Source organism: Leuciscus leuciscus (genome assembly GCF_965113295.1).
Source record: "Leuciscus leuciscus genome assembly, chromosome: 4".
Lineage (NCBI taxonomy): Eukaryota > Metazoa > Chordata > Actinopteri > Cypriniformes > Leuciscidae > Leuciscus > Leuciscus leuciscus.
The window spans coordinates 40,635,680-40,656,354 of NC_138728.1; the positions used below are offsets into that span (position 1 = coordinate 40,635,680).

General features: G+C 41.0%; 1 protein-coding gene across 2 annotated transcripts in view; it reads left to right on the plus strand.

Annotated features, from left to right (window-relative positions):
• Positions 1 to 20,675, plus strand: part of LOC309496080 (uncharacterized protein) — a 329,920-nt gene that overhangs the window by 5,148 nt on the left and 304,097 nt on the right. The window contains exons 2-3 of one of the 2 annotated variants that reach the window (XM_082166038.1): positions 2,169 to 2,439; positions 14,435 to 15,401. In XM_082166038.1, the coding sequence (XP_082022164.1) occupies positions 2,232 to 2,439; positions 14,435 to 15,183 (957 nt within the window). In that variant the 5' untranslated portion in view covers positions 2,169 to 2,231 and the 3' untranslated portion in view covers positions 15,184 to 15,401. Of the gene's footprint in view, positions 1 to 2,168; positions 2,440 to 14,434; positions 15,402 to 20,675 lie in introns of those variants that run through there. The other variant, XM_082166037.1, reaches the window with a different exon arrangement.

Genomic DNA, 20,675 nt, shown 5'->3' on the forward strand with positions numbered 1-20,675 from the left:
GAGGGTAACTTAATTCACAGACCTACAAGCTAAACACCAGGAATCAGCTGTTAGAGAGAAAGATACTTGCGAGATGTGGTACTCTTTCAGTGTGATGCTGAAAAGGGGACGCGCGCGTGCGCGTGTCCGGCTGGTTTGCGTCTAGCTTTGTCTTCTGGGTCGTTTCGCAAAACGATGTAAAGGCTCACTTGAATTTAACGTTACCGAGAAAGTTCAGATTCGTCTCCCGGGATGGGAGAGGCTGGAAATCTTAGTTGCAGAGACCGGCTGTTACGACTTGAACATGGGTTCGTTCGATGGAGAAGGCCAGGGCCTCCTTCAGATGTTCCTTGGAGAAACGCTGCGCCGGGGAGAAGAAGGTCCGAAGAGAGGAAGTTGAGTTGGAAGCGATAAGAGTTGGAAGCGATAAGAGAGAGCGAGTAAACTGAAGGTCTGGACTTTTATCAGTGTCTAATGTGCCGTCCCCTCCTTCGTGTAGGACGAATCAGCTGTCGAGATTTTTCGAGCGGGAAGATTCCTTTGTCCGGTTAGACACGCCCACTCGAATGAGTCATGATTGACTTTAACTTGAGAGGATTTTCTCCAGACATATGAACTTATAAAACAATGCGCATCACTGAATTCTGCTATCGGAATTCAACTCCGCCAGCTGGAGAGGATTACAGAGATATCAAAAATAGAATATAGGCGTTGTAGCCATGCAAAGATACATTATTATGCATTTGTATAGGCAATAGCAGTCCTATTAAGATTACAAATAGGACATATGCTTTCCTATGGTTTACACACACCTCTTAACACACAAATGTATATATTTAGTACCTTTAAGAGTGACTTTATGGGTAAAAGTCCTTTTCTGTAGGGGGTTTCTGTTTCAAAGTCCAGAGTGTGTTTGTGTGTGTGGGTGTTGGAATGTTGCGACCCTGTTATCTCATGCATAGGGCTGGCTGATCTTGGTGGTCAAATTTTATGACCTGCCAATGAGCTCGGGTTACGGGATGCGATTCTACTGGGAGAACATTCTTCAAAAATACATTTCAGATCCAAACACTCGAAGATCATAACTATATGATCAAAACAACATTAATCACACATATATACAGGAAGTTCAGATACAAGTCTGAGTTACACACATTTAAAAGAATGTTAAGTTACACACAACGGATGTTTGTGTGTGTGTGTGTGTGTGTATGTGTGTGTGTGTCATGAGACTGTAAAAGTCACAGGGAGTCCATGCTGAAATGGGGGTTTTAGAGGGGATTCTAAGAAAACAGGGTTTCCTTATGTGACTCAAATGTCCCTCGGGGGATACGAGTCACATGGGTGCTGGTAAATTGGTCCTCGTGGGCACCAGCAAGGACAAAGACGATGTGTTTTGCCATCACGTGATCCACTTAATGCGAAAAGCAGATGCCATTGTTGTTACAGTTTTTATGTTTCCACTGTTCGATCGCGGCCGCGCCTCACACACTCACGCACTACTGATAAAACGTCCTACTGGAGCCGCTGAGTTGCAACTTCTTCATCCGTTGCTTCTCCATCTGGATCAGATTCTGGGTCAAGCCTTTCTCCTCCTCATTAGTATTTAAAGCTACAGACACCGAAACGGCCCGTCTGAAGGAAGCTCATTCTGGGACTGGCTTGTAGTGGCTATAATTCTGCACCGAGGCTGAATTTTTGGAAAGAGATTTCAGATACAGTACTAAGGACCACTAAGGACTATATTAAAGCCTACAAAAAGTAGCATGTCATGGGACCTTTAATAATCGATAATCGTTACCCTCTGAATCGAATCGTGAGGTGCCTAGAGATTCCCACCCCTAGTTTGGAATGACATTAGGGTGAGGAATATAATATAAGACCATCTCTGTTATGATAAGAGAAACTCAACCGACTCTTGAGTTGAATCAATTGTTTCGCAAAATGAATCAGTGATTCGAATCACTGCATGTTGACGTCACTAGCTGCTCAAAACAGTGTAAATGAACGAGATACAAACTAACTACAAATATTTTTATTAAAGTGTAGTATTAAATATAATCATTTAAGTCCATTCTCACTCTGACTGACCAGTGAACTGAACTACTGAGCTAGATCTGATTGAGACACACTCAGAGATTCAGTGTGGATTTACTTGTCTTTCTGTTAATTATTCTCATCTTAAACAGGACAAACACAAAGAAAAACCCCTGGTGAAGCGACTGAGATCCACATGACGCACTGTTATAAAGATGGCGTTTATTAAAGAGAAAAGTGAAGACATGAGGATTGAAGAAACATTCAATGTGAAACATGAAGAAACTGAGGAACAAACAAAGATGACATTTATTAAAGAGGAGAGTGAAGACATAAAGATGGTGTTTGTTAAAGAGGAGAGTGAAGACGTGAGGATTGAAGAAACACTCAGTGTGAAACAAGAAGAAACTGAGGAACAAACAGGTTAGTTTCTTTCTCAAAGCTGATCTCTGTCATTTGATCCATATTAAAATGTCCAGATCTACGGAACTGAATGATATTATTGATTTATTATTATTATCATGAAAATCTGACTTTTCTGTCCCCGTTTCATCTACCAACCCATAAAACGTAAAAAGTGAACTCCTAGTGCTGTAATCAACCAAAGAAAATATGCATTCCAGGGGGTGAAATAAAACCTGTTAGATTAATTAGCTGTGCAGTACTGGGTAGCCTTGTCCGCCTAAATGAATTATAAATAAACATAGAAAACTAGTAGGCTATTTGCAGTATATTAAATCGTTTTTTACCTAATTAGTTTGCACTGAAATGAGTCTGACGGCTCTGACAGCGTTGTACCTGCGCAACATCATAGCCTATGATTTCCAAAAATAGTACTATGTTGTAGGGATGTCCCAATCCGATCACGTGTTTTCAGACTCGATCGGAATCGGACGTTACCTCCCGATCAGGACTCGGATATATATGTATATATATTCTCATTATTTTTTAACACATCTATAGTTATGCGGTGGCACAGAGTTACGCCGGTTTCACACTGCACGCGTTAGCAGAGCGTAAGCAGCCCAGGAGCAGTGCGTATGGTGAGCAGGAGCAGGACACGCGCGTTTTGCTTTCACACTGGCAGCGTTTGTCACGCGCGGCTGAACCGCGGCGTGTGTACAGACAGAGTACAGACAGAGTACTCTATAATGGATAAGTTGGCATTGCTTTATTTCGTTTTCAAATACATTTCAGAGAAAAGACTTGTCAAGAAGCTTATTTTATTAATAATTTCATTTATATAACTTTTGGTTCATCTTTGTTTTTATTGTTCTGGCAACAAATTAGTTTTCTTTTTAAATTGCTGTTGGTCATTTGATTGACTGTTTAAAACACAATAGATATCATCAATGCACTTTTTGGATAAAACTGCTGTGTATTTTGGCCATGATCAATGCATTGTCACTTTAATTCAGCGTAAGCGGCGCAGCAAAAATAGACTCGGCGCTGAAACGATCGCGGCACTGCTGCTCTGCTCCGCACTGCCGCACCACCTCTGCGTGCGGTGTGAATGCTCTAATCTGTTAACATGGGCGGCGAAAAAAATACGCGCTGCACGCTCTGCTAACGCGTGCAGTGTGAAACCGGCGTAAGAGTTAGGAGTGCAGTTCCTAAAAGCACATTACTGGCTTTGCAAACACTGTGGCACTTTTATTTTTTATTTGTTTACATGCGGGTATTTTAAGTTGAGGTGCTATTTGTTTATATATTAGACTTTTTTTTATATTTACTGTTGCACTAAAGTCCAAAAGTGAAGAATTTATGTTATTTATTACTTGATTGTTCAAGCTACCTCACAGAAGTGCTCTGTTTGTTAACAGAGTTGTTGAATGTTAAAATAAGGTGAATTAAATCAAAAATAAGGAACATCCTGGATCTGTTTTTTTGCTCTTCTTTATTCTTTTTTTATGTATTATAGAAGTATCGGATCGGGACTCGGTATCGGTAGATACTCAAAATCAAATGACTCGGACTCGGACTCGAGGGCAAAAAAACCTGATCGGGACATCCCTACTATGTTGTCAACTAGTGATATCATCACAAGAACTGTTGAGGAATATGCAACATAATTTAGACAATTGTTTTTGTCATATGTATTATAATAACTGACAGACACTATCACTTCAGCCGCTCTGTGCATGTCCTCGCACGGAGCAAGGCCGAACATAGGAGCTCAGCTTCTCGGCTGAGACACGAATAGACTGTTATGTCTTCGGGGTCCATTGGACCCCAAATGATTTTTGCTTGAATTAATTTTTTTTTTTTGATAGATTCAACTTTTGCCATATCTGGCCGGCAAAACTATGAACACATCTTCCTTTTTTATGAATGACATAAGTGCCGTTCTTTTCTCAAAGAAAAGTTTAACTCCAAGTCTTCCAGAGTCGCGGCCAAAGCTGATTCGAAAGACCGCTGTTTGTCATCAGCCTTTGTTTTCAAGTAGCAGGGAATTCACACGGAACCGTCACAACTCTGTCGTCATTATGTTAAGCCCGCCCACCGACTCTATACACAATGTGATTGGCCTGACCTGAGTTTGGTTTTTCCAGCTCAAAAAGTCAACGGAGAGTTGCTAGACTACCCTGGAAAGCAAAATAAATGTTGCTGCCGCTAGGGTGCGTCTAGATTTCTAGGCTAAATGTGAATAACATTCATTAATAATACAACAACCAATAATAAGAAATAAATACAATAACAAATAAGAAACAACAATAAAGTTATATTTACAATATAAACATCTCATCCTACAGCGCAATGGCAAAAACTAATACTGAAAGACAAAGTACATTCAGAGAGAAGAAGAAGAATAATGAAAAGGGATATTTGGTGAATGGAAAGACAAGGCCGCAGCCTGGCACAACCTTGGGGGGTCCTTAGAAACTTCTAGTTCAGCATCATCTTCACATCAGCTTTTCAGAAAGGAACTAAGAGAGCTTATCTTTTGATTAGTGATTTTTAAAGCGTGAAGATGTCACACCCTCTGGAGGTGTGTGAGCCAATGAGAAGATCTTTTTCTTTGGAGGGAAATTTCTTTACGACCCATTGTTCAAGCAGGCCTTTGAACATGTAATTTGATTGGATGTTTAACACAAGAATTTTCAAGATTCTTATAATACTAATGCGTCACAAAGTTAGCAAAATGTAATGTAAATTAACAAACAGGGGACGAAGATTGGAGTGGATAGAGACCAAACATGCCACACATATGATTTTGGTAAACCATAGTATGCAAAGTCTGAAACATTAACCCAATAGAGTTTACAAGAGTATAAAAGGAAAATCATGAGATGGGAAAATTAGATACGTTTATATATTTCTCAAGTGGTTATAAATATAATATATAGGATTAACAGGGTTTATTTCTCCTTCTCAGCAAGAATTAAGTGAGAGTCACAGCTCTCTGGAATTTTCTTTTGGGGTCGTAAAACTCTTATCAGTCTCAATGTGTCCTGTAACAGGACACTGGGTTCTGCCCAGTGTGTTAGCTACATTTGTGATGTTAGTTTTGGGGGAAGTTTCATAGACCTTTGTTGGGAGAGTGAGTTTGCTTGATTATTCATTAAATATAATTAATCATTTGTGTGTGTCTGATTGGTCCAGATGCTACAATACATTATTACAAGGAAAAATATTAACACACGAGGGAAATCATTATTGTGTCTGGAAGATGTGAAAAGAATAAGTCTAGCTTACACATTTACCCAAATTATTATACGCCTGTTTAACCCTCTGAGGTCTGAGGGGTTTTTGGGGTCCTTGAGATGTTCTGACATGCCCTGACATTTGTGCTTTTTTCAGTTGCTTATAAACATATTAATGGCAAAGGTATAATTACACTCTATTTAGCACAAACAGGGCTACCATAATATGTGAGCAACATGCATGTACATGTTTGTATTTTTGAGAGAATAATGTTTATGCATGGTTATTGAAAAAACTAAAAACTAAAGTTTCTGAAATAAGGCCACAAAACACATACTAAATACGTGTCAATAAGACTTTTGACTAGGGATGGGTATCGTTAAGGTTTTAACGGTATTACTACTCTTACCGATACTCCTTATCGATCCGGTACTTTAACGGTATTCTTATCGGTTCTTTTTGTTATATTAAAAAAAGGGGGAAAAATAATTTAGAACATAATTAATATTGCTTTATATTTTGAAATGTAAAATAAATATCTATAGCAAAAGAAAAAGCAATGCTTTAACAAAACAAATAAAACATGTATGTTATGCAGAAGGGTGCAGGCTTTTGTGTTTTATATAGACAGACAGGACGCCAAAAACAAAGTACAAACACATGGTCAAAAAAAAAAAAAAGTATACAATAAAACAAATATACAAATTATATATCCAGTGCTTTAATTTCAGTAATGTGTACTGACATTACTGTTCAGGAGTAATATGTGTTAAAAAGACATCTAATAAAGTCAGATGTAAAATAACACTGCATAGTTTATCATAGATAGATTAAAGCTTATATCATTCAAGAGCTGTGACTGATTTTCTCTTTGCCTTTTGTTGTTTGATTCACATTAATGGAGCAATCGTCAGCAGGATTATTAGACTGCTGCCTCTTTAAGACCAAATGCAGATCTAATCATTATTAAGCCTCATATTTTCTCCCAACTATTTACGCCGATTTAAGACATAAACTGTATTCAAGTGAATAAACTGTTTAAGTGAATCTCCAAGACGGCCATTTTGACATATTTGTGTATTTGATCGTTTAGATGCGCACACGAAGCCCAAAATATACGTTGCTTGTCTCGTTGCGGTGTGTTTCGGAGCGTGCGCCGCATTTTGGAACAGCGTCTATTGCGTCAATTTTGGTACTTTTAATAGCCTTTTATTATCAAACGCGTCCCGCAGTTTAGCAACAGTATAGACTACATTTTACAACAATCACCGATTGTGCAGATTCTGACGTTACTTTTGGGTTTTAGGGAGAAATGACAGCGCATCGCTCTGTGAAGGGAAGGAAGTTGCGCTGGAGAGAATGTGGCTTAGTTATTAGTTTTTAATGGTTACACCTCAAATATCTTCTTTTTTATAATCATTGGAAGCCAAAATCTAAATCTAAAATAAAATTAGTTTAATATCAAAGATCTAAAGTGTGTAACCTTTTGAATGTTCTGTCCTCATCGTCACTCATTAAGCAGGGCTGTTGTGTTGCGCGCGCCGTGGCTTTGCGTGAAAGATCGCTCGCTCTCTCACACACACACACACTGTCACGGTCATGTTCTTCTGTCTTCGTCTGTGTGTGCACTACACTTCCCAGAGTCCTCAGTCGTCATCACCTGCACCTGGTCGTCATCACCTGCACCTGGTCCTCATCATCCTCATCATCATCACCGTCACCTGTCTTCCCTCATAATCTTCTGTGTATTTAAGTTCCTGTCCTTCACTTGTCTTTTGTCGGTTAATGTTGAATGTTAGGTTTTCTTTGTTCTGAGCACACGCTCCCTTTTGTTTGTATTTGTGAAGTTTGTGAATTAAAACCTTGGAAGTTATCTGTGAGTTCGTCTCCTCCTTCATCCACCCTGAGAGAGCCTGACAGATTAACCGACCTAAGAAGGAATATGGAGGAAGACGAATTTGAGGCTTTTTTATTTAATCAGAATGGGAGTTCATTGGAGGAGTTTGTTGAAGTGTACCTGCATCTGCATCAGGATGTTTACTGGGAGGAGGAATTTTTAAAGCAGCGTTTCTGGTGCGGGTTAGAAGATCCACTCGCCCAGATTCTGCTGAATGAGTACCTGCACCTACCCTTTATTAAATTTATGGACAAAGCTCTTTGGGTTTGTGGGTCCTCTCTCACCGTAACACCGGCCGATCCCGATCCAGCCGAGCCTGCACATCACGCCAGTCCAATCGAGCCTGCACTTCACGCCAGTCCAGCCGAGCCCGCACTTCACGCCAAATCTGCTGAGACCAAAGTAGTATGCGTCGTGCCCGCCGCCCCTGAGACTGTGAGTGTCATGCCTGCCGTGTCTGGGACAGCAAGCGTCATGTCTGCCAGGTCTGGGTCTCTTCACATCAGGCCTGACACTAGATCGGTTTTTCACAAACTGCTATCGAGCCTGGCAGATCCTCCGCTGATGTCAGTGCGATCTGCCAAGATGGCAGCTCCTCCAGAGTTTCGTCCAGCCGTCGCCTGCCCGCCAGAGCCAGTCGCCTGCCCGCCAGAGCCAGAGCCAGTCGCCTGCCCGCCAGAGCCAGTCGCCTGCCCGCCAGAGCCAGAGCCAGTCGCCTGCCCGCCAGAGCCAGAGCCAGTCGCCTGCCCGCCAGAGCCAGAGCCAGTCGCCTGCCCGCCAGAGCCAGAGCCAGTCGCCTGCCCGCCAGAGCCAGAGCCAGTCGCCTGCCCGCCAGAGACTTCTTCTCCGCTGGTCCCGTCCAGCACAGAGACTTCTTCGCCGCTGGTTCCGTCCAGCTCAGAGCCCTCTTCACCGCTGGTCCCGTCCAGCACCGAGCCCACTTCACCGCTGGTCCCGTCCAGCACCGAGCCTACTTCACCGCTGGTCCCGTCCAGCACCGAGCCTACTTCACCGCTGGTCCCGTCCAGCACCGAGCCTACTTCACCGCTGGTCCCGTCCAGCACCGAGCCTACTTCATCGCTGGTCCTGCCCAGCACAAAGCCCTCTTCGCTGGTCCCGTCCAGCACAAAGCCTTCACCGTTGGTCCCGCCCAGCACAAAGCCTTCACCGCTGGTCCCGCCCAGCACCGAGCCTTCACCGCTGGATCTGCCCAGCACCGAGCCCTCGTCGCTGGATCTGCCCAGCACCGAGCCCTCGTCGCTGGATCTGCCCAGCACCGAGCCCTCGTCGCTGGATCTGCCCAGCACCGAGCCCTCTTCGCTGGATCTGCCCAGCACCGAGCCCTCATCGCTGCCCTGCACCGAGCGCTCTCTGGTACCCGGGACTTTTCCCAAGTATTTTTTGGGGGGGGGCCATAGGGCTCCGTCCTGGCCACTCGAGGGGCCATGGCCACCTGAGGGGTCCTCACCACCATGGCCACCTGAAGGGTCTTCTCCGCCGTGGCCACCTGAAGGGTCTTCTCCGCCGTGGCCACCTGAAGGGTCTTCACCGCCGTGGCCACCTGAAGGGTCTTCTCCGCCGTGGCCACCTGAAGGGTCTTCACCGCCGTGGCCACCTGAAGGGTCTTCTCCGCCGTGGCCACCTGAAGGGTCTTCTCCGCCGTGGCCACCTGAAGGGTCTTCACCGCCGTGGCCACCTGAAGGGTCTTCTCCGCCGTGGCCACCTGAAGGGTCTTCTCCGCCGTGGCCACCTGAAGGGTCTTCTCCGCCGTGGCCACCTGAAGGGTCTTCTCCGCCGTGGCCACCTGAAGGGTCTTCTCCGCCGTGGCCACCGGAAGGGTCCGCACCGCCGTGGCCACCGGAAGGGTCCGCACCGCCATGGCCACCTGATCAGCCTGTTCCTCCATGGTCCCCTGTTCAGCCTGCACCGTCTGGATCACCTCCTCTGTCTGTCCTGCCACCATCCTGGAGTCCGTACTTCAGAACCTGGTCCACCTTCCCATCACGGACTCCAGGATGCCCACCCCCCCTCCCGTATGCTGCCTTCTTCGGCGCGGGACGCGCCTTGCGGGAGGGGGGAGTAATGTCACGGTCATGTTCTTCTGTCTTCGTCTGTGTGTGCACTACACTTCCCAGAGTCCTCAGTCGTCATCACCTGCACCTGGTCGTCATCACCTGCACCTGGTCCTCATCATCCTCATCATCATCACCGTCACCTGTCTTCCCTCATAATCTTCTGTGTATTTAAGTTCCTGTCCTTCACTTGTCTTTTGTCGGTTAATGTTGAATGTTAGGTTTTCTTTGTTCTGAGCACACGCTCCCTTTTGTTTGTATTTGTGAAGTTTGTGAATTAAAACCTTGGAAGTTATCTGTGAGTTCGTCTCCTCCTTCATCCACCCTGAGAGAGCCTGACACACACACACACACACTCTCTCTCTCTCTCTCGCTCTCTTTAGCAAAAATGCATCACAGACAAATGGTTCAATATATATTCGCAAGATAATAATTTCTTAATAGCAATAATAAATAGCACGTGTACTTTCATAATTTCTCCAGTACCGACAGCAGAACCGATAACGTCCGAGCTTAACGATCCAGCGGTCTTTCAAAATTCAGCACCGGGGCCCGTTTAATACCGGGTTTCGGTACCCATCCCTACTTTTGACTAATTGATGTCTTTGCCTAGAGTTTTTTCTTCAAAATGATGTGAAAATCATCCTGCCCTTATCATTCACATAACACAATACATTGATTTAAATCTTGTAAAACACTTTTTGTTTGTAAAGGCAATATGCGCAAGGGGCGTCAACCATTCAACAGCATCATGCATATGTAGTGGTTCACACCTCAGGAGACAATGGGGCCCGCATACTTAATGAGCCATTCATTCAGGTGTGTCACCTATAGCCACAAGAAAGAATGCAAGAGCAATATATATACAGTATATATATATATATATACAGTATATATATATATATATATATATATATATATTCTACCAAATTGGTTCACAGTTGGAAGCATGTCAAATTTTTATTATTTTTTTTCACAAATTTTGCTTGCAAATTGTATAATATCCAAGGAAAACATGTCTATTAATTGTGCAGTTAATTCTCATACTGTATTTTCAGTTTTGGAATATGTATCCTCTCCCCAAATTTGTCAATAATAAAACACAATAAAAATTATTTTAAGAAAATGCTTATATTTACCTTTTAAAATGTGTTTACATCTACCTTGTAAATATATATTTTTTTATTAAAAAGGTTACAATTACAACAACAATTGAAGTGTAATCTTTCTTTGTAAAAACTAAAGTATACATTTTATCATACATATTTCAAACTTCGAATATAGCCTACATGACAAAACATACTATATTTAACATATTAGCAAAAATTGGCAAACAAAAGCTTATTTGAGGTGGCAGATATTTTACAGTAAAAATGTGTAATCTATCCAAAACTAATCAACGAAATGTTGTCTTTCATATGTCTGTAACATAGGTCTTTCGTTTTTATTATAAGGAATATAAATGTTAATTTGCAGTTTAATACGTTGCTTATACAAATACATTTTATTTCAACATATTTCAATCGATTTTACTCAGTATAGCAAAATAGTTTGCTAAAAGCAGATCATTTATTCACACACAGAAACGAAATTCAAATTTAAACCGTCTTTTTGCGAGTTGTGGTAAACAGCGCATCTCTGCGTTTATTCATTCACACAGAAACGCGATTTACTTGAGAATGAAAAAAAAAACTTAGTATTCCATCCGTTGCTCCTCGAAATACCAGCACTTCTGAGGTAAGTTTTCCATTATTATTATTCCTCACAGCGCTGCGAGACAGTGTAGACAACTACACTTATCTGAATAAACTTGATGTGTTTTCTCGAGCTGATATGGGGGCGTTCACAGTTTGTATGGGATCGTCTCAGTCATTTGCGTTTGAATAGCGCGCGCTCTCCGTGGGCGTGGCCGATTATAACGTAATGAGATGAGATGAGCTCGACTGGAATCGCTCTCTTTTAATACAGATTTCACAAGATGAGAATATTTGTTTTTTATATAAATTACTTCATTTAAAATAAGAGAATTCAAGCTTCATGCCTGTGTGTCTGTATGCCTGTTTGACTGAGTATTCGCTGAGTTATTGTTCATTTTCGGACGCGTTTCAGAATGGACTTCACTGGCAGAGAGAAGGCAGAACTCGCTTCGTGTTTATTTTTCTTTATTTGGCAAAAAGCACAACACTTTGTTTTTATTGTGAGTATACACAAAAATAATACACATTTAACAGAATCGATTGATGTATGAAACTCCTATGGAAAATCAAAGTCAACAGAGTATTTATGAGTTTCTTTTACATTGATAAAAAAAAAAGCGAGCTGGTATCGCCGGCGATACCGTAGACCTCAGGGGGTTAACTGAAGCTGATTTGGGTGGGTTTCTCCCATCCCCATACAATGTCACTTCTCTGTCTTTTACGGCCCTGACAAGAATGTCGGTCTCCTCGGCTGTGAACCGTTCCTGGCGCTCGCCTGGCAAATCCGCCGTTATAATAGCAATCCGCCATGGAGCAAGCGTGCCTGCTCTTAAAGAGAATGTGAGATGTAGCTCTAATTGGTTTATTGCACGTTACACCCAGACCACACCTATGAATAATGAAGCGACTTCAGACCAACCCATTTTAGATTTGCGTCCGGCGCAAGAGCTTTTATCCCGCCGGTATAATAGCAACAGCGCCCAAGACCCGCCCACAAAGTTGCTTGCGTTTCGCGTTTGATACTTGTGTTTCAGAACCTTAAAATAGGGCCCTATCTTCCCAAAAGTGGCTGCCCAGCAAAGTCACCCCATGGTCAGACCGTGCAATGCTTAGAGAAATCACAAAACACCCAAGAACTACACCTCAGACTCCACAGGCCTCAGTTAGCATGTTTAATGTTTTAGTTCATGACAGTACAATTAGAAAAATACTGAACAAGTATGGAATGTTTGGAAGGGTGACCAGCTTCTCTCTAAAAAGAACATGGCAGCACGGCTTAGGATTGCAAAGTTACATCTCAACAAACAAGACTTTTGGAAAATTAGGTCGCATTCACTAATAACTGTGGATTATTTTGTATTCAATTCAAAAGACACTACTGGTATTTTAAACACATACTGTTTTAGATGTTGGTTATTTTTATATCATTGCTTTGTTTTACTCTTGTGGTGTTCTGTGGTGCTCTCTCACTAGCATCTTTGAGTGTTTTGCCTTGTAGGTTTGGTTGATGGTGAGTTGTAATTTCACCTACCAGTGATGTTTAGACCATTGTGATGGGTCATTAAAGTTATAACAAACATATTCTGCTTGCTCCCTGACAATAATATTGGCCATTTTCTTTTAATAAATAATTACATGTAATTACTGTGTGATGAGTTTTTTGTCTGATGGTTGAGCTGGAAGTTTGAATGTTTATTTTCCCCCTTGTTTCTTTCTTTCTTTCTTTTTTTTTTTTTTTTTGTTGTTGTTGCATTTTGACCCCTTAAAGTCCCTGTAAAGTCAAAATTAAGTATGTGTTCTGAGTTTGTCACACCACAGAAAAATGTGTTATTAGCCTCCCAGCCAAATTTGAATGATAAAAAAAGCCGGCAAGTACATAAAATAAGCTATCAAAATCTTGAAAAAATTAGCAGTTGCCTCTGCTCTCAAACGCTGGGGGCGTGTCCACTGGCTGCGCTGAAACCACGCCCACTCGCGGGAAAGCTGCCGTCGCCTCACTCAACTGTCTGTCACCGCTACAGCCGGAATGGATGCTCCTAGCAGCTTAATTGTTTTTACAAAGCCATACATGTTCGAGCCTGGACTACCTACTATAATTATAACATAAGCACACAAGACAACTTACACTCATTGGTGGGCACGCACTGCCGACGATAGCACCAGTTGTCGGCGCGACGGGAGTATGAACACCGAGGCGAGAGATAGTCGGCTCGGCCTCATTCACCAGTAACAGCGGACTATCAGTGAATCCCAGTTGTCTCCGACGAAAGTTTATAACTAATAGTACTGACAGTAACTCGCGATAGGTAAACTGATGTGATTGTGCTCTATTTAGGGGAGGAGCCAGCGTCAGGGGCTCCAGTGCGTCATCAAGTAGGGGCGTGTCCAGGATCTCAGGGGCTCCGGTGCGTCATCGAGCCCCCGTTTTAGCCCCGCCCAAAAAATCCGGAACACAGCAATGGTGAAAAATTGTTTAACGGTCTAACTCCACAATTCAGCACTTCACAGTTCACAGTCTTTGTAATATGTTTTAGCAATACATTTCTAACATTTCTAATGTGTTTAGAATTTTTTTTTAGAATTGCCTTTACAGGGACTTTAAACAGGGTCTTCAACCCTGCTCCTTGAGAGCTACCATCCTGCAGAGTTTAGCTCCAAAATTTAACCAGCTAATCAAGGTGTACCAAGGTATAACAAGTAGGCGTTATAGAGTAGGGTTGAAACTGAATAATGCAGAAAGGTTGCCCTCCAGAAGCCCTAGAAGATCAGTCTATAATTAATCAGATCATCTTGGTCAAACTGTTTTTTTTTTATTTGTTTGTTTTCATAAATGGTTTAACAGCCGGCTTGACATTTTTGAGACATGCCCTAAAGCAAGTGAAGAGTTAGCAATAATGAGAAGTCTTCTCAGATTACATGTGAAACCCCTTATAGTAGCTTAGTGGGTATAGGATCTAGTTAGGGCCCGAGCACCGATGGTGTGAGGGCCCTCTTGGAATTGCTCTGTTTATTGTATGTTGGTTTTGATGCTTTACATTTTTTTATTTTTTGATGCGTGTTGTTTTATGTCATTAAAGTGGGGTTAACTTGTATTTGTCTTTTTTTAGACCTGATGGCACTGAAAGAGGAGGCTGAAGTACTCAATGAAATTGAAGAGAAAGATCAATATGAGAATCCTAATGACATAACTGGAGAAAAATCTTTCAGTTGCTCACAAACTGAAAAGACTTCCTCGCAAAAAAGCGATCAAAGGGCAGGAAGTAGAAGTCCCTTCATCTGCCAACAGTGTGGAAAGAAGATCAGTAGCAAAGGAAACCTTAAAACCCACATGAGAGTTCACACTGGAGAGAGGCCTTTCATATGTCCTGAGTGTGGAAAGGGTTTCAATCAAAAAGGAACTCTTAAACTTCACATTAGAACTCACACTGGAGAGCAACCCTACACCTGCGAACAATGTGGGAGACGGTTCAATGAAAAAGGAAACTTTCATAGGCACATGAAACTTTATACATCCACTCAGTGTGGAAAGACAATCTTTCAAGTCAGGGACCTTGAAGTCCACAAGCGGGTTCCCATTAGAGAGAGTCCTTTCAGCTGCCAGCAGTGTGGAAACAGATTCACTCATAAAGGAAGCCTTAGTGTCCACATGAGAATTCACACTGGAGAGAAGCCTTTCACATGCCCTCGGTGTGGAAAGAGTTTTTATCAAAGCGCACACTTTAAACGCCACTTCAAGAGAATTCACTCTGGAGAGAAACTGAAAAACCCTACACATGCCCTCGGTGTGGAAAGAGTTTTTATCAAAGCGCACACTTTAAACGCCACTTCAAGAGAATTCACTCTGGAGAGAAACTGAAAAACCCTACACATGCCCTCAGTGTGGAAGGAGTTTCAATCAAACAGGAGACTTTTGAGACCACTTAAGAATTCATACAGCATTACCTGAGATGTTTTCTTATTTACTGTACCTGATAGGCCCCCAACTTAATCAATATGTAATCAAATTGTGTCAATAAATGTTTTTTTTATTGTTTTTTTTTTTTACTTGAAGCAAATGTCTTGAAGCAAAATGTTTTCTTGTCAGAATGCACCAGATTGCTTAATTTACATGTTAAAATCATAAAAAAAATTATCAAGGGGGATGATGCCCCAGACCCCCCTACAACAAATTACTTTGTCACCTTTATTTTCACCACTTGTGAGTTTGCTGGTCTGTGTATAGAATCACTCGAAGACACAGGAGATAAACGAAATAGTCTTTAATAGTATATCCAATGCGCAAGCACACAGGAGATAACTGGAATAGCATAACACAACCACAAAGCATTAACAAAACTGGACAAATAACTGAACTAAGCGGAGTGTAAATACAGAGTAAGGGTACATTTACATGACAATGATGTTAAAAAAAAACACCTTTTTTTGTACAGATGACAACGTTATTAAAACAATCCCCATTCACACTGATCTGCGAAAATGACTAAAATGCTGTATTATGCATAGTTAGCAATATCAGTTAATATTGATATATATGATTAATTCTGAAGAATGAATTGTGCTTTTCTATACGGCAGTTCACAGTGACATACACATTCTTCTACAGAGCAGACTTGTGCCAAACTATAGTATAACGAGACTAAACACGTTATTCGCATGTGCACGTCGTCACAGTTTTCAAAGATTTGCATTTTTGTTGTTTACACAGAGACGATAATGGTTAATATTGAAAGTAGTTCAGACAATTAGACAAGTAGACAATTACATTTTTCAAAAAAAACATGAAAAACAAGAATTCAGCTTGATTTCTCAAAGCACATTCAGAGCTTTTCAGAGATATGACAACAACTTCTCCTTGGTATTTAAAAATACTGACATTAAAGGGATAGTTCACCCATAAATGAAAATTAGCCCATGATTTACTCACCCTGAAGCCATCCTAGGTGTATATGACATTCTTCTTTCAGATGGATACAATCAGAGTTATATAAAAAAAATGTCCTGGTTTTAGGAGTGAATGGCTGTATGTCTTTAGAAGTCCATCAAAGCGCATATTTTCATGATTAAAGTGCTCAACAGGCTCGGCCAATCCAATTGTTAAGTCTGACGTCACGCGTGACGTTTAGCCTTTTCCGGGTCCAAGCGCCCCGCTCGTCCAAAAATAACAATGGCGGAACCTGTAAATGTATTTATATATTTATTTATTTACAGCACCCACTGGCGCCAAAGTTTCTTAATTCGTTTAAGATTTGTTACTTACCTTATCAACTGCAGCCATTTCCTCTTATCTTTTTCATCACAGGGAAATCGGTAAAATAACAGCTCAATGTCACTTGTTTTTTAACTCTGATCTGTTCAAACAACACGGAAACCGCACTGCAGCACTTTAAAAACACTAACGAAAGTAGGTAGGTAGAGAGGACGCGGACTTTGGACCTGGAAACAGTATTATCGGAGAGTGGTTACGTCACGACTTAACAACCGAATAGTATCCAACTGCAGACCTGCAGCAACACCACTCTCAGAACCCCAGCCACAGAACCGGAAGTGAGGGGCGGAGCTTACGTTCAAGCGCCACCCAGTGGCGGAGGCAGAAAGTAGATGATGGGTGGAACCTCTAAAAGTGTGGGTGGGCCGGAATAATTCGCATCATCCATTGATTTTAAACTGGCTTAATTTGGGAGAAAAAAAATATGGACTGTCTCTCCGTGTCGCCAATTCACTAAAAGTCAATATATGGAAAGTTCAAATGACGTTATTTAATCTAACGATATTACGTGACAATATCAATTCAAGTAGCCTAAGTCAAAAACGACAGATAAGAACAAGACACAGCTGCAGTTACAACATTAACACCAACCGATTTAAAAACCTAAAAAATATATTTCAAACAATAATCACATATTTGGAAATAACCAGGGGCCGGTTGCACCAGCTGTGAGTGTGCATAAGTTACAACTTAGCCTAGTTTTGACGTAAATGGCCACTAAGTTACAACTTACGCACTACTAAATATTTTTGCGTTGCACCATTAAACTTAGTTTAAACTTAACTCTACGTTCCAACTAAATATTTACGGCAGCCTCTGCCCATGAATAACGGTCGGAATGAGATGGCAGCCAGATTCGATCACATTGATGAGTTTGTATTTGATAATGAAGAATATATATGCTTGTTTGTGCTTTTAAAGAGAGGGAATAATATGGGTAATGGACATGATCACAAGTGTGCATCGCATTACGTTATTTTGCTACTGGATCAATGCAAAACTTAGGCGATAGCATACAAATTCATAAATCTGCAGTATGTAGAGTGGTCCGCAGGGTGTCATTTGCCTTGTGTCGCCACTTGAACAACTACGTGTGCATGCCAAGCATAAAAATAAAACAAAATACAAACAGGCAAAAATTCTATGCCATTGGCGGTTTCCCTGATGTACTCGGCTGCATTGATGGGACACAAATCAGGATAAAAGCACCCACAGTAGATGAGAATGCGTTTGTGAATAGGAAGGGCTTTCATTCACTAAACACCCAAGTCATCTATAACCCGAGTTTTTTCTTAAACTGCGTTGATAGATGGCCAGGTTCAAAGCACGACAGTTTCATCCTAAGAAGATCAAACATCTTTGAAAATGTTGATTCTGGGGAGTATCGTGGCATTCTGCCTACCCACTTAAAAAGTGGCTGATGACACCATACTTAAACCCTTCCACACAGGCAGAGGAAAAAATCAATTCTGCACATACCAAAACATAGGTAACGGTAGAAAGAAGTATTTGTGTTTTAAAAAGGAGGTGGTCGTGTCTCCACAGGCGTATGGCAGCATATTTAAATTTGTTTGATTGTTTATTTGATCAGTTTAGGCTAATATTTCAGATAAAGTACAAGTTTTGAATACACTCCGAATGTGCTCGTTAGGAATTGCAATGGAGCCAGAGAGAGCAGCAAAGGTGATAGGAGCATGCATTGTATTGCATAATTTGGCCATGCTGTGGAAAATGCCACTTGCTGATCTGGGAGGTGAAGAGATTGAGGGCGTCCCACAGGAAGAGCACTGCAGACAATTTCAAGACCCAGAAGTGCAAGAGGGTGTAACTGTCAGGCGTTTCATCACACAGAATCATTTCACTTTAACTACACTATAACACATAATAGTCCTTTTTATAAATAAGTTCATACACAAATTATTTACAATAACTAATCTTTTTTTTAAACTATATTATTTTCATAGACTATTTTTAATTAATTAAACTGTAACCTCCATTCATTGTAAATATTCCTCATCTCACCTCATTCTTCATCAACACAATTTGTAATCTAATATCTCTCAGACATATCCGAAAATACATTTATTGTAAAATATTTCCTCTTGTCAAATTTATTTAATGGTGTCTGCACACACATATTCAATAACAATACAAGTTGTATTGAAGTACAAGAATAATAAATACTAAAACATAAATGTTGTGGTGCAAACAAGTTATTAAATATACTAATAATGAGCAGTAGCCTAATAGGTCTCAACAATTACACACTTTAACCATTATCCTTAAACAATTTGCAATTAAAGTATCAATATGACTACATTTCAACGATGTTGAAGGAGTAGCCAAGAGGCTTTAACTCCTCTTGTAATTGAATGATTTCTAGGTTTAGTTTCACATTTTCGAGTTCTAGCTTTTTCCGTTCACTTTTTATTTTCAAGATCTCCTCTTCTACTTTCGCACATTCAAGTTTGATAAGCTTACAGCGGCTATAGTTTATGTCTTTATCCTGCTCATTTGGACGTTTCCTTTTCTTTGTATTTTCGACTAGCGGTTCTTTGTCTTGTGTGCTCTCTGGACGGTCTGTGCGAAGGACAGGCAGATCTCCCGCTGGCTTTCATATTTGCTCATATGCCTGGCACAATATGTACTTTTAGGAAACATTATAAGAATAAAATAATAAGAAACTATGAATACTTTGAGCAATGTCGTCTGTGGCTTCACTTCCACTTTCAACTCTGTCGTCATTATGTTAAGCCCGCCCCGCCTACTCTATATGCAATGTGATTGGCCTGACCCAATTTAGGTTTTTACAGCTCGAAAGTCAACGGAGAGTTGCTAGACTACCCTGGAAGCAAAATAAATTTTGCTGCCGCTAGGGTGCGTCTAGATTTCTAGGCTACCATAATGTCACTTTTTTTGAAGACATCAAAAAAAAAGCGTTAAAGCTCCAATATGTAACAATTTTGTAATAAAATTTCCGAAAATAACTTGCACAGTGTGATATATTTCCTCCAGTTGTGTACTTACAATATCTCAAAAGTCTCCAAAGATTTTTTATTTCAGAGAAATTCCGATTTTAAATAACTGTCCGTCCCGGAAAAGAAATGTCGGCTCTCAGTGACGCAATGTCCGCACTATCCTTTTTTTCCGGTGTGGACCATGTGATATTCCACCACACCGGAATATCACATGGTCAAATGCGGAAGTGGTGGTTATAGCGTTATAGCCATAGACTGTATGGTTATAGCTGTTATGGATCACGATTACTCTTTGGCGAGTATTGAAGTGCCAACAAAAAGAAAGCGTCCATATTCGGATACACGCAGACTCTATGACAAACAGAGGAATAAAACCTGGATAAATATCGGCCAGGCGTTTTCGAGATGGAGAGAGCTTCGCGACAATCTTGGACTTGACAGAGACTCTGCTCTCGCGAGTGTATTGATAGACAGGTAAGCAAATCAAATTTTTTTTTTATTGTACAAGTAACGTAATAGTTACAGTAAAGATGATTTTAATAGATATGAATTACACCACATGCCTGTACATTCTGACACTGTAGCATTTTTTATCAATAGAAAATATATTTAGTCATTACTTGCAAATGTTCGTTCAAATTTACTTTTAGAACGATTGGTTTGAACACGTTAAACAACACGGCATTAACCATAAACACGTAAAACTGCACAATATTAACCCAACAAATCATTTGACAAATAGCTGTAAGTTGTAACGGGATAATATAGCATAACATTTCACGTTCCTTGCAGTTCATTAATTATGATGACATAAAATAATACGATCAGACATACAGGTAATACAAAAACGATTAAATTACCTCATCCGTGAGCGTGATTCATTAATTCCATTTAGATACATCACTAGATGGTGAAAACGCATTAAAAACGACATCTCCCATCGTCACCTCCTTCATAGCGTCATCAAGCTTCGCCTTTGTTATTGTTGGAAACTGCGTCCTCTTGTGGTGAAAAAATGTACATATTGGAGCTTTAAAGCTTTTACTCTTAAACACAAAAGGCACGTCCACTTTAATAAAGAAAATAATAAGAAATTAAAGCTGC